This window comes from Rhinichthys klamathensis, unplaced genomic scaffold, assembly GCF_029890125.1.
Source record: "Rhinichthys klamathensis goyatoka isolate OS25496 unplaced genomic scaffold, OSU_Roscu_1.1 h1tg000177l_1, whole genome shotgun sequence".
Classification (NCBI taxonomy): domain Eukaryota; kingdom Metazoa; phylum Chordata; class Actinopteri; order Cypriniformes; family Leuciscidae; genus Rhinichthys; species Rhinichthys klamathensis.
This window is the reverse complement of record NW_026606706.1, coordinates 1,140,033-1,159,396: the sequence shown is the minus strand read 5'-3', so window position 1 is coordinate 1,159,396 and position 19,364 is coordinate 1,140,033. Positions and strand designations below refer to the sequence as shown.

Below are 19,364 nucleotides of genomic sequence, written 5' to 3'. Positions count from 1 at the left end.
TTTTCCCCTAGTCATCATTACAGGTAGAAAGAGATAAATCCGTAACACTTTATATAAACAAATGATTCATAATTATTGAATATTGATATTGTTCATATGTTTATTGTCTGAATATGTATATTGAACTTGTCTAGAAAGTTGAATTGCTTTGTTTTGGTACCTCTCATTGTGCTTGCGGAGGTCTGTCTCAGCAGCAAGATCTCGCAGAGGAAGAGGAGGAGGAAGGCTTGCATGTTGTCCTTTTTTTCCTCAGAGAAAACACAATACAGAGCTCATATAGTCCACTCAAACCTATTATCTTTAAACTTCTACAGTTGTTCTTTCATGAATCATATGTTTCCTCCTTGTCTTTTGAAGTGATCTCAGATCAGGTGTCAATGGACACTCTCTGTGAGAGAAACTGTGGTATGATTTTGTCTGTTTGGAAATGGGTGTGTGATTGTACGACTGCACCATCTATGCTGGATTATTAACAAGAGGGAGGGACCCTATGATGTCAGACTGTTATTGTTAAACCTTTAGATTATCTTTCCGTCTCTCTCTCTCTCTCTCTCTCTCTCTCTCTCTCTCTCTCTCTCTCTCTCTCTCTCTCTCTCTCTCTCTCTCTCTCTCTCTCTCTCTCTCTCTCTCTCTCTCTCTATATATATATATATATATATATATATATATATATATATATATACCAAATATATACCATATGTTACCCATTTCTCTGACTAAATCTATTTAACCACAGGGAGAGTTTCATGTTTAAAGGAGAAAAACATGAAGAAATGTTTGAAGACTGATTGGAATTCATTCATTAATAAAATGAACATGTTAACAATTTACAAAATAATGTTATTTATAGCATATGTAACAGTGTTCCAGGCTTTTGATGATTCACAATATAACAATAATTGTTTCCAGGAAATTATTTGATTTGTTTGTGGTCAACGGTCTAGAAGGCTTTTGAACATGTCATTCTCAGCAATCTGTCTCCTATTAATAATTAATTATTGTTCAAACAAACAGTAAGTCATCTTTAAAAATGTACAGTTGACAAATCATTGTGACCAAACAATTGATTATAATCTGCTGGAGTTTGTTAAATTCGACAGTTTTACTGCTAATGTCTTTGCGGTCAGTTGGCAAAAGAATGAGATGTTGAAACCGCAGGGTATAAGTTCAAGCTCAGTAGAGTATTTACCTAATTTAATAGTTTAAGAATTGTATTAATATTGGTCTACACTACCGTTCAAAGGTTAGGGGTCAAGATTTGTTTTAATGTTTTTTTTAAAAACAGTAATATTGTTAAATAGTATTATAATTTAAAATAACTGCTTTGTATCTTAATTTTAAAATGTAGGCTAATTAATTCCAACGATGACAAAGTTTATTTTTCAACAGCCATTACTTCAGTCTTCAGTGTAACATGATCCTTAAGAAAACATTATAGTATGCTGGCTGTAAATAATTCTTTGAAGAATATAAAGTGAAAAAGATCAGCATTTCTTTGAAATATTGTTTTAGCAACAATGTAAAAATCTTTGTCAGTTTGGACCAATCTACATATCCTTGCTGAATAAAAGTATTAATTTCTTTTAAAAAAAATCTACTGACCCCAAACTTTTATATTGTATATTGTGTGGTTATGGTCCTGACACACTGTTAAAAACAACATAAATTTTATTTAGTTGTTCTGGTTAAATTCATCAGCTTAATGCTTACTTGCTAAATTACTGAAGCAGCCTTTATCTTGTCTGATTTAAATTATATGTTGTCAAACATACAATGATTTTGGTCACATTTGTCAAGATTATTGTCAAATAAAATCTACAAAGCGAATCTACAGCTATATTTGGCTGCATTAAAAGTGCTTTTATGGGTTTCATAACAGATTTATACCATATGTTATAACAGGTAGGCCTATTTTAAACAGTGCTACTTGAACTACATGACAGCATTTTAGTTACTGCTGTTTTTGTCTGTAGTGACCAGAAGTTTTCCACTTTTTTCACCCCTCCTCACTCTTGGAGGTGTTTCAGGATAAATAATTGAAAATTCAGCACAGATGTTTCATTATAAAAATGCCAACTACATCACAAACAGACACACAAAACCCAGCCTTCAGCAGCAGAGGACCAGTCGTCTAAATATGAATATGAATGATATATTCATGAATTATACTGTGTATATATACAATAACAGGAGGCCAGGGACTTTTCAGTTGCTTAATCGTATGTGTGACAGATCGCTCAATATGAGCGGATCAATCTTTCCACATTGTTTTCAGGACTGTTTTCTGCTGTTGGCAGCAGTCACATGTTTAAGAGCCGTGCTTTGAGATGTCAGGGAAACAGGGATCACCTCTCTTCTACTCTCTGTCTGTTTTCTACCAGCTCTCTGTCGTTGTTTGTTTGATGTGCCAGTGGCAGATGTACAGGACTGTATCTTTCAGACTCCAATCAAGAGGAAGTTGCATTCATGATGGAAACTGATTGCATTCGTCCACTTTGGGCAGAGAGGATCTGATCATGGGACCCCTGGCAGTGGGACAAAACTTTCTGGTAATTATTCTGCAGATGCCTGTTTTACCTTGGGCACATTGATAAAGCAATGGTGTCTAAGGGATTCATTAAGATTAGTCTTCCATAAATTTCCAAGGTATAGCTGGATTTCTGTGCAAATACAACTGTGCTGCCACTATTTATCTGAGCTCTAGCAGCTCAGAAATGACATTATCATATGAGATTTAGATTTGGCCATATCCCAACCTGGGATTCTTGAAAAGATTTAGATTTTTGTTAAATGTTAAGTGTGTCTTACCAGTCTTACTTTCAATTTGGGAAAAAAAAATTAATGGTGTATTCTCTTTTATGTTCTGTTATGCTGCTTAATATCGCAAACTGGTGTAACGTTTGGCTGCAGTAACACGCACAACGCAGGAGATTCAGAGAAACAAACAGTATTTAATAATAAATTAATGGAGAAACTCAGAATGCAACCATAGAAACTAACAACCAAAGAAACACAGGTAAACGGGAACAGAACATAACCAAACTAAAACACAAATGACACTAAACATAACCCTGACATTACACCCACATCCCAAGAAGAGCGTCCTCATGCCAAAACTACACAATAAGTCCATATGAGGAGGGAGGGTGGGGGCTTTGGAGGTGGACGAGAGGCTAGCGAAGGGCAGGAAACAGGAGAAGATGATGGCGGAAGAGACCAAGGCGGTGATGATGGTTGGAGGAGCTAGGGAGGAGACGAAAGCAGGAAAGCCTGGTGGGAACCTATGAAAATCCAGGACGAAGGCCCACGGCAGAGTCAAGGGGAGTTAAGCCATGGTCGAGTCTTGACAAACGAACACAGGGGGCCCACAGACTGAGAAAGGTTGGAGGTGGAGTCCCAGGTGCAGACGAGGAGACCGGGCGACAAAGATAGATCTGGAGACAAGCGTCCGAGGGGGAGCCAGGGTGCCAGAATACTGAGGCGGAGCTGATTGGACTGAGGACCAAGGTGGAGCCGGAGGGATGGCAGAGCCCAACGGAGCCAAAGGGGTAGAGGGACGAAGCGCAGCTGAAGGCCCAGAGGTCCCTGGCACAGGTGGAGCGACTGACCAAGGCGAAGCTGGAGGGACGCGGCAGTACGGTGGAGCCATAAGGACAAAGGCTCCAGGTGGAGCCGAGGGAGGGAGGAGCCACGGTGGAGCCAACTGGTCGACAAGCCGAGGTGGCTGGCAGCTGGAGGTGGAGCCAGGGGATCCCCTTGCCAAGGCGGAGCTGGAGACCAGAATATGTGAGGCAGATCCATGCAGCAGAGTGGAGTCAACAGAGGGGGAGCAGAGGGACTGAAGGGAACCAGTGGAGGCAGGGCCGAAGGACTGGCAGTATTTGGTAGAGGAAGTGGGAGAGGGAGGCTGGGTGGGATCACTGGAGACGCAGGAGACTTGGAGCTGGGTAGGACCAGCAGAGACGCAGGACACTTGGAGCAGGGTGGGACCAGCGGCGATGGGAGATTAAAGGGAATGTCCTCTTCCAAATCCTCATAATATTAATTTACAGAGGCCAGGTCTAGCTCACCCTCAGCGCAGGGAGTGTGGGCGGGGCTTCCATCCATCCCCTCGTACTCCACGAGCATGCCCACTGAAACACACGGTGTTGTTGTCCAATGCACCTGGTCAGACATTGGGCATGGGCTCCAGGGCAATAGTCCGCTCAGTCTTTCTCTCTGGCTCTGGTCCGGAGTGGGGTTGATGAAAAACTTCTACCCTTCAAGATTGCTTCTGACAGTTTCAAATATCTGGGGATCTCCTTTAAAAATTCTTACAATAACCACTCGTGGATAAATTCAAGCTGGATATGTGTTGGTGGGCCTCTCTAACTTTATCTCTTGTAGGTCGCATTAACTTGGTCAAAATTGTTATTCTACCTAAATTTCTTTACCGCTGTCTACACATATACCGATTTTCATTAATACATTTTTCTTGAATGGCTTTGACGCCTTTTGCGCTCATTTCTATGGGGGAATAAACCTGCTCGCCTTAAGAAATCAATACTATAACTTCCCAAGGCGAAGGGAGGCCTCACACTTCCCAACTTACAGCAATATTAATGGGCCTGCAACATTAATAAACTTCTCTTTTGAAACAGGGATAGCTACTCAGACAACTGTCCACCATGGGTACATGCATACAGAAACTTTGTCGAAAAGTACTCTTTACTCTATTGTTTGTTCTCAACTTCCTTAAATTCTAAGCAGGGTCTCAAACAATTTTGAATGCAGCCACTCTTTATGAGTAAGTCATTGAATCATTTACTGACGATTCGTTATTTAAACGATTCATAAAAAAAAACACTCATTAATTCAGAAACGAAACTGTCTGTGCCATTGATTTTGATCTAATTTTGTTCTAATATCAAAATGTTTAAATACTTTTCTGAATAATTATAAAGAATATGTAATATAATATGAATTAAAGGACACATGTCTATAGTGTAGTGTCAATGAAGGGGTGCTTGAAGACCTACTGATGAAGACCTACTGATGGGACTACGGTAGTACAAAAAACAAAACAAGTTGGGAAACAATGGATTATCAAGCCTCTGCCTGTGATGGTTTGGTGCAGATGATTGTGTGTGTTTTGCTCTGCAGCTGTGATTGGCTCAAACGGAGAGTAGTGCTGATCCAGTGCGAACTTCACGCACATGTTCCTGTAGAAGAAATTTTGGTCACAGCACAAAACAACGAATATAAGCAGACACACATGGCATACCAATCAACAAACAGACAAAAACACAAGTAGAAAAAACTAAGGTGTGGACAAAATATGGTTGCACAAACCACTAAAATTACGAGCACTTATCGGCCCACACAGAAGACAAAATTGACTGTAAAGTTTGGTCATTGGTGGCATCACCGATCAGTGGCGTTAAATGTTGTGAAAATTTTTATGTGCATGTGTTTGTGGGTTTTTTTCAAAGGAAGGAAAAGTGACTAAACACAGCTGTTGGCAGCATATGTGTTTTTGGGGGACTGATGAATTCTCCTCTGGAGGATGATTCATTATTAACAATGCCAGAAAGGTCTAAGCACACAGAATCAATAGGACTGTAACACTGACAAATATTGTACAAGCATGCCCTCCAAGAGGACATTTATCAAATTTATCACTAGATGCACACCAGTTACTGGAAGCATCTTTTTCTGCGACTGTACGGCACTCTCTTAAGCAAAGACTTAGTTTAGCATACTATTCACATTCTATCATGGACATAATGTGTTCTTATTATGTGTTGCCGTTATTTTATTAAACAAACCCATTAAAGTATAGTGAAGGTGTCATGTTTTCAATGTGTTTGAGTTCTGTTTTGTGATCTTGGTTTCCCCTGTCTTTGTGATTTTGGTTTAGTCCTGTTATTAGTTCAGTTGAGCTCTTGTTTCCCCCCCGTCTTTTGTGATTTTGGTTCAGTCCTGTTAGTTTTCCCGCTCTGTCTAATTAGCTATTCCCTTCACCTGTGTTCAGTTAATCTTCCCATTAGGCCCTGTTCATTTAAGCCCTGTGTTTTCCCTCAGTGTTTGTTGATCGTCGTCGATGTATGGTTGTGTGTGTTTTAAAAGTCCTGGAGTTTGTTCTTTTGTTCCTGTATGTTTTTGGAAGTTTAAGTTTGTAAAATAAATCTCCTAAACTGTAGCTACCTGCACCCAAACCTGACAGAAGGGGGTGGATTTACATTCTCTCTTTTTGTATTAGGCTATATAATGAATTGGAAATCATACGTTAATGCGTCCAAAATCGCGTAGGCCTACTGTCTAAGTAGGTACATCTGAATTTGAATTTATCCACTAACACATACAGTATTATGCATACTTAGCATGTGTAATTCTTTAAGAATTCTCAAAGATAATGACCTAATTTCAGTAAAGAACAGAATAAATACGTTTGGATGTTGCTAGAACAATCTGCACTGTTAATCTATGTCAGAACCTGTAGAAATTATGTCAACTCATAATCCATATGACTATACTATGTTTCTGTATCCCCAAGTTAGTTCGAGGCTGGATACTCTTATTTTCTACACTGTAAAAAAAAAAATCGTAAAAAGTCGGTAACGCTTGCTTTTACAGTACAGTACTTACGTGTACTTACAGTGTACTTACCTAGAAAGTACTGGCTAATATAAGGTAAGTACATGGGTTAGGGGTAGGTTCAGGGTTAGTACCTAGTTATTACCCAGTAATTGTAATTACTATAATAAGTACATAGTATGTACATGGGTAACAGGACTGTAAAAGGAAGCATTACCAAAAAGTCTGGCAGCAAAGTTGCCAACCACATACCGTCAAATTACAGTAAAAAAGCTTAAATTATTTTACGGAAAAATTTTGTTTTTTGAAAACTGATATTTACCGTAAACATGTTCTGTATTTTTACAGTCAAACTGCTGTAGAAAAAAATAATAATAATAAAAAATCTCTGTTGAATGTTAAACGAATGTATAAATCTGTATAAAAACTTAAAAATATTGGAGAAATACCTTAAAATTACATAATTAAAACAAAGACTTCTGTTTTATATATATATATATATATATATATATATATATACGATCAAACACCTTAACTAAAAAAATCCCATAAAAAAGTGTCAATGACTGTCAGCAATGGTGGCCATACAAAAACCATCAAATTAATGTAAAATATCCTAATTTAAATAAGTGCAAAAGACTTTTACAGAAATCTTCATTGAGCTTTTTAACAGAAACACAATTATTTCACATATTTTTCCTGAATTTTTCACTGAAAAACATGTAGCTAAAGGTATAGCGGAGGATCTTTCCGAATTTTAGAGAAGACCCGCCCTCTCCAATTTAAAAAAAAAATGCACATGCGCAACACTCTATTTGCATGACTTGTGCCAGGGCTAGCATCGCTAATCATAGCTTACATTAACTTTTACTAGCAGTGATTTTAAATGGATTTCTCCAAATAGCATGACAAACTTTACCTGTCTAGTAGAATCTTCGCGACTGCGGCATCCTTGGGAAGCCCAACCTGTGCTTTTAGCGCACGCCAGCGTGTGAAATATTCAAGGCAAGTTTATTTATATAGCACATTTCATACACAATGGTAATTCAAAGTGCTTTGCATAGGAGAAAATAAAATAATCAAAACAAATAAGAATAATTAAAGCAGTTTAGAATAAAGAATAAAATAAAGTACAGTAAAAACAGTCGGACGAACAGTGGCACAGTGCTCATTTAGTAAATGCATAGCTAAACAGATGTGTTTTGAGTCTGGATTTGAATGTGACTACTGTAGGAGCACATCTGATCTCCTCTGGAAGCTGGTTCCAGCTGTGGCTGGCATAGTAGCTAAAAGCAGACTCACCATGCTTAGAGTGAACCCTTGGTATTTCTAGCTGATGTGATCCTAATGATCTGAGTGATCTGTTTGGTTTATATTCAGTGAGCATATCTGCAATATATTGAGGTCCTAGGCCATTGAATGATTTATATACCAGTAATAATACTTTAAAATCAATCCTAAATGTAACTGGGAGCCAGTGTAAAGACTTGAGGACTGGTGTGATATGTTCATATTTTCTGGTCCTGCTCAGAATCCTGGCAGCAGCGTTCTGTATAAGCTGCAACTGTCTTATGGTCTTTCTAGGAAGGCCATTTGAGGAGTCCATTACAATAATCCACCCTGCTGGTGATGAAAGCATGCACAAGTTTCTCAAAGTCTTGACTGGAAACAAAGCATCTAATTCTTGCAATATTTTTCAAATGATAGTATGCTGATTTAGTAATTGCTTTGACATGACTACTGAAACTAAGGTCTGACTCTAGAGACACACCAAGATTCCTGACTTGATTTTAAGTTGTTAGACCCCTAGAGTCAAGGTATGCATTCACCTTGAGAACTTCATCTTTGTTTCCAAACGCAATGACTTCAGTTTTGTCTTTGTTTAACTGAAGAAAGTTTTGGCACATCCAACCGTTTACCTTATCAATGCATTGGCACAGGGAGTCAATGGGGCTGTAGTCGTTAGGCGATAGGGCTAAGTAGATCTGTGTGTCGTCTGCATAGCTGTGGTAAGAGATTCGGTTCTTTCTCATTATTTGGCTCATTGGGAGCATATACAGGTTGAATAGGAGTGGTGCAAGAATTGAGCCTTGGGGGACTCCGCATGTCATGGATGTCCACTCAGACTTATGGTCTCCTATACTCACATAATAACCTCTCCCTTCTAAGTATGACCTGAACCATTTTAGGACTATCCCAGAAAGCCCCACCCAGTTTTCCAGCCTGTCAAGAAGTATGTTGTGATTGACAGTGTCAAATGCAGCACTGAGGTCGAGTAGTACCAGTACTGTTAATTTGCCTGTATCAGTATTTAAGCGAATATCGTTTATTATCTTTATGAGAGCTGTCTCTGTGCTGTGATGCGATCGGAAACCAGATTGAAAATTGTCAAAGTATCCATTCGAGCTTAAGAATTTGTTCAGCTGATTGAAGACAACTTTTTCAATGATCTTGCCTATGAAAGGAAGATTTGAGATCGGTCTATAATTGCTTAAGATGGTCTTATCCAGATTGCTCTTTTTCAGGAGGGGCTTGACAACTGCAGTTTTCAGGGAGTTTGGAAAACTCCCAGAGAGAAGTGAGGCATTAACCACTTTTAGGAGATCTGCTTCTAAACTGTTTAACACACTTTTGAAAAAAGATGTGGGAAGTGCGTCAAGGGCGCAGGTTGATGTTTTAAGGTGCTGTACGGTTTCTTCCAAAATTTTGCCATCAATTTCTTCGAAAACAGACATAGTAACTACTTTCTCAGGTAGTGGTCTGATCTGTTTGACCCCAGTGCGGCTCAATGATGTGCTGATCACCTTTCTGATATTATTAATTTTCTCAGAGAAGAAAGAAGCAAACTCACTGCACTTGCTGTCTGAGAGCATTTCACTGGGAATCTGGCTTGGGGGGTTTGTCAGTCTCTCTACAGTAGCAAAAAGAGTGCGTGTGTTGTTTAAGTTGCTGTTTATAATATTCGAGAAGAAAGTCTGTCTAGCTTTGCCTAGTTCCATATTGAAAGCATGGATGCTGTCTTTGTAGATGTTATAATGGACTACAAGTTTTGTCTTCCGCCACATGCGCTCTGCTCTTCTGCATTGTCTTTTCATGTTTTGCACAGCTGTTGAGTTTCTCCAAGGTGCTTTTTGTCTACCACTATTTTTCCTGACTTTCACAGGAGCAATATCATCAATTACACTTTTAATTTTTGAGTTAAAAGATTCAAGGAGAAAATCAACAGAGTCAGCAGATATGCTTGGTTTTAAAGATATAGCCTTCATAAATAGCACACTAATGTTCTCATTTAAGCATCTCTTCTTGACAGACACAGATCTAGCTTCAATGGCAGGAGAGATCAATATATCAAAGAAAATACAGAAATGATCAGACAGTGCTACATCCTTAATAACAATCGATGAGATGTTTAGACCCTTACTGATAAGTAAATCTAGAGTGTGTCCACGATTATGTGTGGGTCCATGTACATGCTGAGTCAGATCAAAAGTTTTGAAAACAGTTTTGATTTCTTTTGCCATATTGGTTTCTGCATTATCTATGTGAATGTTAAAATCTCCAGCAATGGCAAAACAGTCAAACTCAGAGGAAATTGTTGATAACAGTTATGTAAAGTCCTCAGCAAAGGCTGGAGAGTATTTTGGAGGCCTGTAAATAATGATAAGTAAAATACGTGGAGCACCTTTTAACACAATACCCAGATATTCGAAAGACGGGTAATTCCCAAATGATATTTGCTTACATTGATAGACATCTTTAAAAAGAGCAGCTAAGCCCCCGCCTCTCTTACCTGCTCTGCAAACACTCATAAAAGTAAAGTTAGGAGGGGATGATTCATTGAGGACTGTTGCACTGCTGCTGTCTTCTAGCCAAGTTTCATTTAGAAACATAAAGTCCAGGTTGTATGTGGTTATTAAGTCGTTGACTAGAAGTGATTTATTTTTAAGTGAGCGGATGTTTAAAAGTGCTAACTTAACAGTCTTACTTTTTGTCCCCACAGCGATCTTAGTTTGGCGTGTAATAGGCACCAGATTAGATGGGTTTGCTGTACGGCTTTTGAAGGCCTTAGATTTTCTATCATGTAATTGAACAGCAATAGAGAAAGATTCAGGCACACTGGGTTCCCGCTTGTTTTGTAAACATTTAAGAAAGTGATTTTAAATGGATTTCTCCAAATAGCATGACAAACTTTACCTGTCTAGTAGAATCTTCGCGACTGCGGCATCCGTGGGAAGCCCAACCTGTGCTTTTAGCGCACGCCAGCGTGTGAAATATTCACCCAAAATCACTCTGGTCTTGTTTCTATATTCTGCGGCCTTTCTCTTCTTATCATACACTTCAGTTCGTATACATTTTTTCTCTTTCGACCCTCAGCCATTTTCAAAGGAATGGCTGAAACCGTACCTCATCACACATAATACACCTGAAAGTGCGCATGCACAGAAAGCGAAAACTACATAGGGACGAGCACGTACGACGGCCTTACGTAAACATATCACCAGAATGATTGACACTTAGGTGGACCAATAGTATAGACTACCCACCCGGAAAAAGAAAATCCTCCGCTATACCTTTAACTACATGCATTATTTGATGTGACTAAACGTCACAGCCTCAGCAACTACACAGATACTGTCTGTTAAATAAAGCAACACACAGCATTTCATCAGTTTTTCTCTGCTCATGCTGGACTGAAGCACAGGCTCTACTCTTCAACACAATGGTGACACATAAAACACACCATACAGAAACACTTTAAATCCCAACAGAACAGTAAACACTAACAGATCTCTCAAGATCTCCGCATCCTCACTTATTACAATCCAGACTTTATTTCTCTCACTAACATTCTTATTGAGAATTAACAGAGGTTTAGAAGTTGATATTTTATTGAAAATAATAAAGTCACCATGATGGAGATCAGTGTTTGCTTTAGTTGGGCTCTTGACCCTTTAGTTTTAACATTACTTCCTCTGGCTGCTTTAACTGTGTGTCTCTGATACATATTTGTTAATGTGGGAATCCGAGTGAAACTCAGATCAAATGGTCAGACACTTATTACTGATAATAGTCTTCATGCATTTGCCTGCTTTATTGATGCCACCTGAAGTGTAATATCTGATTAAGACGTTAAAGGTGCATAGCGCAGGTTTCTGAGTTTTTGCAGAACTATGCCCCCTCTGGCGACAAGCGAAACTGCAACCAGAGATGTGCACGCTCATGGATCACACGCACACGCACGCTTGCACGAGCTGTTCATACCCAAAAGAGCATCAGCCGCACAAATCTTTTGTTGACAGTCATAATGTCTTCAGAGGTAATCAAGTTATAAATCTGCAAGTCATTTTAAATATATGAAAGGAAAGGCATTTGAGTAAATTACACACTTCTGTGTGAGGGGAAAACGGGGGTAGTAGAAAAGTTCGGTTTTTGTTTCCATCTATCTCCATGTATGTTGAACTGTTTTATGTGTTTACTGTATCCACTTATGAGTGTATTATTATGGAAACACGTTCATGAACAATATAAGTTATTACTTTGTAAAAGCTCAAAATAATAATCATACCATACACAGTTGGTCAACAAAGTAGTACACTCAAATGTCTCACGGTAATAAACAATCAAATGGCCCTATGACGTTACTGTAAAAGCCAAACAGGCTAATCCGCCGAATTCACATTCCCGGGAACAATTTACTATTTTTTACGAAAAAGAAAATATAGCCAATGCAACGGCGTTCTTCCTTGTTGGTCAAGGACATGAGCACCTTATCATGTTAGCAAAGTACACAAGGCTACCGGTAGGTCATACACAAAAACATAGGTAACTTTAGCATCTTTTATGTGATATGTTTTATGTTGTACTATTCTTCCGAAGACAATTCCTAGTTTATGAACGTGTTCACTGACAATGGTAGTAAAACCAAATCTGATTGTACATTTATCTAGCTTACGCTAAAGCATTACACATTTTACGCATCGTCATTTGTTGTCATAGATTTGCCGTATCAGACATTAGAGACTGGGCTATATCTTACCGTTTTATCAAGAAAAAAGGCCAACTGAGGATCCCGTTTGAGACCAAGAGCACACCGGAGATCTCTCCATTTGTTGAATGCCTTCCCGAGGTTGACTCTCGTCTTACTCCGCCGCCTGTCTGACTCCAATTTGGACCTTTTGGTGGCACTAGACAAAATTTTTCTTTTCTTTACTTTACGTGGAGTTTGCGTTGGGGTTTGGAATAGACTACAAGCCGGTCTCTTTGAATCCATCTTCTACCTTTGACGCAAGAGTTGTCTTCGCTGATGCGGAGAATGGCGGCGCCGGCGAATACACAAACCTGAGAGACATAGCCTGGTGAGCGTGAACGCGCATGACGTCACGCCCAGTCTCAAATTCGAGCCCGAATCCCTCTTATATATTTTACTGTACAGGATTATAGAGGCAATCTCAGTGCGCAGAGAAGGGCTCATTCAGCCCATCAGGCAGTTCTTTAAGGATGTATAGGATAGAGAAACAGGTATTTTTAACATGAAAAGTTGCGCAATGCACCTTTAAATATTAGTTGTTAATTTTGCATCCAAAGAAAATCCTGCAGTGCAGTGATACTCAGATTTTATGAAGTCATTATGCAGAAAATATTTTGACAGGATCATATTGACTCACTCAGACATCAAGAATCAGCGTATGAATCGCAACAATGATGACAATGAAAAAAATTCTGATCAACTCTGAACTATTATAAAGTCACAAAAACGCTTTGTTGATTGTCACCATTGTTGAGATTCATATGTTGATTCTTGATGTCTCTATACTCCTAACAAATAAACCAGCTCAAAACATTTTCTGTATAATATATATTTAAATTTAAATTTCAGATGGTTATAATACTGATGCCACTATATTTCAAGGGTCATGTGAAAACACAGTTCAGCAGCCAGAGAAAAACTAATGTTAAAAACTCAAGGGTCATGAGCCCAACTAAAGCAAACACTGATCTCAATCATGGTGACATCAAATTTCTGTAAAAGTTTTTTGCACTTTATTTAAATTAGCATATTTTACTTTAATTTTATGGTTTTTGTTTGGCAGCCGTAGCTGCCAGTCATTTGACCCTTTTTTAAGATTTTTTTTTTACAATGAAGATATACACTCACCTAAAGGGTTATTAGGAACACCATACTAATACTGTGTTTGACCCCCTTTCGCCTTCAGAACTGCCTTAATTCTACGTGGCATTGATTCAACAAGGTGCTGAAAGTATTCTTTAGAAATGTTGGCCCATATTGATAGGATAGCATCTTGCAGTTGATGGAGATTTGTGGGATGCACATCCAGGGCACGAAGCTCCCGTTCCACCACATCCCAAAGATGCTCTATTAGGTTGAGATCTGGTGACTGTGGGGGCCATTTTAGTACAGTGAACTCATTGTCATATTCAAGAAACCAATTTGAAATGATTCGAGCTTTGTGACATGGTGCATTATCCTGCTGGAAGTAGCCATCAGAGGATGGGTACATGGTGGCCATAAAGGGATGGACATGGTCAGAAACAATGCTCAGGTAGGCCGTGGCATTTAAACGATGCCCAATTGGCACTAAGGGGCCTAAAGTGTGCCAAGAAAACATCCCCCACACCATTACACCACCACCACCAGCCTGCACAGTGGTAACAAGGCTTGATGGATCCATGTTCTCATTCTGTTTACGCCAAATTCTGACTCTACCATCTAAGTGTCTCAATAGAAATCGAGACTCATCAGACCAGGCAACATTTTTCCAGTCTTCAACTGTCCAATTTTGGTGAGCTCTTGCAAATTGTAGCCTCTTTTTCCTATTTGTAGTGGAGATGAGTGGAAACCGGTGGGGTCTTCTGCTGTTGAAGCCCATCCGCCTCAAGGTTGTGCGTGTTGTGGCTTCACAAATGCTTTGCTGCATTCCTCGGTTGTAACGAGTGATTATTTCAGTCAAAGTTGCTCTCCTATCAGCTTGAATCAGTCGGCCCATTCTCCTCTGACCTCTAGAATCAACAAGGCATTTTCGCCCACAGGACTGCCGCATACTGGATGTTTTTCCCTTTTCACACCATTCTTTGTAAACCCTAGAAATGGTTGTGCGTGAAAATCCCAGTAACTGAGCAGATTGTGAAATACTCAGACCAGCCCGTCTGGCACCAACAACCATGCCACGCTCAAAATTGCTTAAATCACCTTTCTTTCCCATTCTGACATTCAGTTTGTAGTTCAGGAGATTGTCTTGACCAGGACCACACACCTAAATGCATTGAAGCAACTGCCATGTGATTGGCTGATTAGATAATTGCATTAATGAGAAATTGAACAGGTGTTCCTAATAATCCTTTAGGTGAGTGTATGATCGTGATAATTCAGGAAATACCTGTAAAATAACAGTGTTTTTCAGTTTATTTAATTTAGGATGTTTTACTTTAATGTTACAGTTTTTTATAGCTGCCAGCAGTGTTGTGTACTCGAGACTCGGACTCGGTCTCGAGACCATATTTTAATGGTCTTGGTCTTGTCATGGACTCGTGTGCATTTTGACTCGGAATTGACTCGTACTCGAACATATTAGGACTCGGACTTATTCCCGAGTCCCATTCAAAATATGTCATGATTATTACTGTATGTTAATATTTCTTTAAATTGTTGTTTGATTGAAACGTCCAATGATTGCTGACTTTCTTGTGCGCAACTGCGCATGACTTGAGACTATAACGTTCGCGGCGCGCAAATGCAGCAGGACCCAGGTCAGATGTGATGTGGAGCCTCTAGCTCAACTATGTATTGAAAATGTCTGCCTTATCATCCATAATTCAGTTTGCATATAAGAGCCACACATAATTCGTGTGCAGTAATGTTATGTGTAAGAGCACTTACTGATTGTAATAATTGGAAGTCATAATTGTAATAAAATTACCTTTACACCACCTACTATGTGGCCTTTTTACCATTACAGTGTACATAATTTCCTTGGTATATTTGATTTACTGTTTGAGTATGGTGCCAATTTTATTGTTACCACCAAATATTTTACATATTCTTGAAGATATCTTTAGGTCTGGTTTCATACCCAACCTTAGGTTATCCAACCTCTCTGGTCTCGGTCTCGACTCGGACTCGACCTCGACCCTCTATAGTCTCGGTCTCGACTCGGACTCGAGTGAGCTGGTCTCGACTACAACACTGGCTGCCAGTCATTTAACCGTTTTATCATTTAACTGTTTTGTTAATTACTGATTTTACATACATGTTTATGTAATTTAAGAAAACAAAAAAAATACTGTATGAAAAATACAATCAATTTTCTGTATAAAAAATGTGAATTACTGGAGTTTGTCATTAATGTCACAATACCTAAAATAACAGCTGATTTTTTATTTTACATATATTATTTGTAATTTTACAGTGTTTTGAGTACAATTTAAAATTAAAGAAAATGATCATCAAAAAATCTTTTTTTTTTTTTTTTTTTTTTTTTTACAGTGTATGGCCTCTGGAAGTGTGGTTAACTTTGTCTTTAGTAAACTCTCTGTCAACTGATTAAACTTCAACTTAGATGGTATTCATTGAGCATACTGGTCTGTTTTGTATTCTAGTCTATATGTGCGCTGCGCAGTGATATGATGATTAACAAGTGTTTCACGCCATAACTGTTACTATTCCTCTCCACTGGTGTGTGGTGAGCTAGCCTATATTTTCCCCATGTTTGAATATTCCTGTTTCTCCCTACTACAGTAGCCTATATGCTAAAACTAGTATGTAAAATTAATTATATGAATAATAAGCAAAGATTACCTGAATGAACTGCTTCCACACTAGATTCCGAAAGTAACCTATATCTTACATCCATGACACACAGCCATATCAACATGGGGCCGTTGTCCATTCAATTTTGAATGCTAGACACTTTTTAACCTTCTTAAAGTTTACAAAAAAAACTTTGCAGGTTTAAAACAACACCTAAATAGGCTAAATAAAATGTGGTACTTATAAAGCACATATTAATGCCTTATTCTGCATGACATTATTCTACATCCCTTAATCCTACCCAATAGGCCTACCTAAACTTAACAACTACCTAACTATTTATAAGCAGTAGCCTAATTAGAAGTTTATTGAGGCAAAAATCATAGTTAGTTATAGTGAGAATTGGACCCTAATCTAAAGTGTGACCGAAATTCCTGATAGCATGTGAAGGACGCATTAAACTTGTAATTAAACCCGTAATTTTCTGAGAGCTCCGACTTGCACAGCTGCAGATTCCTTTTGGCGTTGATAGTATTGGCATAGAAACACATAATTTCCAGGACATTAATAGCTCCGAGTAGAACATCACGTTGTCATCTCGTAATTACAGTAATTACAAAATTACAATGTTAAGTGATTTCAGCAAATGAGGCTTCATTTCTATTGTTTCACAACTTTTGTCCATGTACTTGTTCAATAATTTTTTTAATTTTTTTTTTTAAATTCTGCTGATTTCTGCTGAAATCTGGTGAACCCCCGAAAGAGTATCTAATGGTTTTAACTGATCTTGGGTCAGTTTTGTAATGTAGGTTCAACTAATCAATTTTAGTTTGACATAAAAAGGGAAGAACAATTGTTCCTAATTGGCCTAGTTTGCCAAGCCCTGTCTAAGAACACACAAAATAAGCACTACACATTAATGAAAAAACAGAAATTATACAGACTCTTCATATTTAATGGTATTATTGTAGATTCCATTTAGGTTACATTTTGATCATGTGTTCTCATTGCATTTACAACATCTTGACAGTGTGGTGTCGCCAGTGTGCAGTGTTTCAAGCGCTTCGTAAAAACTGAACCATTTTGCAGTGCAATAGTGTGGTGCAGGGATGCAAAATATTGTAGGCCAAAACCTGTAAAAGAGTTAGCATTTTAGCACTTCCGGTTCCATTGTCCTGAAGTCAATGGGTTTTTCGAATGGGTTTTTGGTTAAATGCTTGAAATAAGGTCTGTGGTGAACACAAGCTCAAGATATTTCCACATTTCATTACGTTATAAAACATATCTGTAATACCCTCTTGTGATTTTTTTTTTTTACTTGTCTTATAAAAGGCGGTTGCTAACAAGTGGCTAAATAGAACTACAGCGGTTGTGGAGGACATTAATCGTCATCAGCCAAACAGGTAAACTTATCAACTCACTAGTCCGCTTTCACAGCCTCGTTGTGTTCATAATTACCGTACGCTCTTGCAAACTATTATAACTCGAACTTTCAGGGAAAATGTTTTTAAACAAAACCTGAAAAAGTTGTCAGAAGCTTAGTGATGGTGACGGTGAAGTCATGCGACCATGGTAGCCTACGTTTAGCTTTTGATATACCGATTGTTTTTCTGCTTCAAAATTCATTAAAGTTGTTTTCATTTGTGAAGATTATAAAGATGAACAAATAGTGTAAGAATCATAAGCTTTTGTTAGTCTCAGACCTTATTTAATGCACTTATCCAAAAGTCCTATTGGGTTTTTTGGTAGGGAACCAGGGTGATGCTAACTTAGGTGATGATGAGTTGGCCTACACCACTCTATAGGTTCAATTGAATTAGAGATTCGAAAAGCTTAGTTTCTCCCATCACACAAGAACTGTTGCAACATCAATAGAGTGTAAGCACTCTCTGGTAACCAATGCAGAACCTAAAATAGAGCAGCATAGGAATTTTACAACAGCCACTTGATCATGTAGTGTGTGATCCATTGAGCACTTTGAAATAGTAAAACCCAAACAACGCCCTCTAGAGATTAAATTCTGAAGTGTAACTGCAAGTTATTCAATTAAACTTGACATGTTGACAAAATCACTGGACCATCAGATCTCTTTCACTACTGATATTGTAGAGAGGGGGAAAAAGCCCATTTCTTTGTGGCTCAAGCACCCAGTCTGGTTCTGATTGTAGCCCTTTCTCATGCTCTCATTGGTTATTATAACACTAGCAAATAAATTATGCCTTTCCTGTGTTACACATTACCACATTGGTGTCCATTTGTTTCTAATAAAATCAACAAAATGAAGTATGTGACTCAGGAGATCTTTTCATTTTCATTAAACGATCAATTCACCCAAAAATGCCTCATGCCATTCCAAACACTCATGATATAGCCTACTATTGCACATATGCAGTCTGTCTAAGACTAGACCTCACTGTGTAGTACTACATATATTAGAGCCATTTACATGTAAGCATTTTCATGGTATAATAGACAAACAAACATAGTCACATCTCCATGTTTACAGCATAGGCTGCAGGTACAGTAATTCCCTGTAATCTGGGCCGTAATCTCAGCTTTGACTAATTGTATAGCGAGCTCTCTGTACTCCTAAATTAGCTGTGATACGTGGAAGACATGCAGACCAACTCAGGAAAAGACATCATATCGTTCACACACTGCACACTAAATTAACACACAGAGACAAAATGGCAATAAACCATATACTGTAAACAATGACTTAGCACCTGTAAATAAAACTTGTAAATAAAAGTCTTCAGTATAACAACATTTAATTCTCACAAAAATTCTTAAAGGCATAATCCACACAAATATGACAATTTCCGTCAAATCATTTGCCCACATGAGTAATTGTTTAAAAGATGACAGTAATTTCATTTTTTTTCTGAACTATCCCAACTGATACAACTTTAAATACAGTAATGTAAAACAATACATACAAATGTCAATTATTGCAACAGCCATTATTGCAAGGAGGTGGTGACAGACCACTCACTGAAAGAAATTGCCACACTAAATAGTA

General features: G+C 38.3%; 1 protein-coding gene across 5 annotated transcripts in view; it reads right to left on the bottom strand.

The window, feature by feature from the left end:
- The window catches only part of LOC130094416 (target of Nesh-SH3), a 29,269-nt gene extending 28,847 nt beyond the window's left edge, over positions 1-422 (bottom strand). For all 5 annotated transcript variants that reach the window (XM_056260673.1, XM_056260675.1, XM_056260676.1 and 2 more), the window contains exon 1: positions 161-422. In XM_056260673.1, the coding sequence (XP_056116648.1) occupies positions 161-233 (73 nt within the window). In that variant the 5' untranslated portion in view covers positions 234-422. The remainder of the gene's footprint in view (positions 1-160) is intronic.
- Positions 423-19,364: the final 18,942 nt, after the last annotated feature.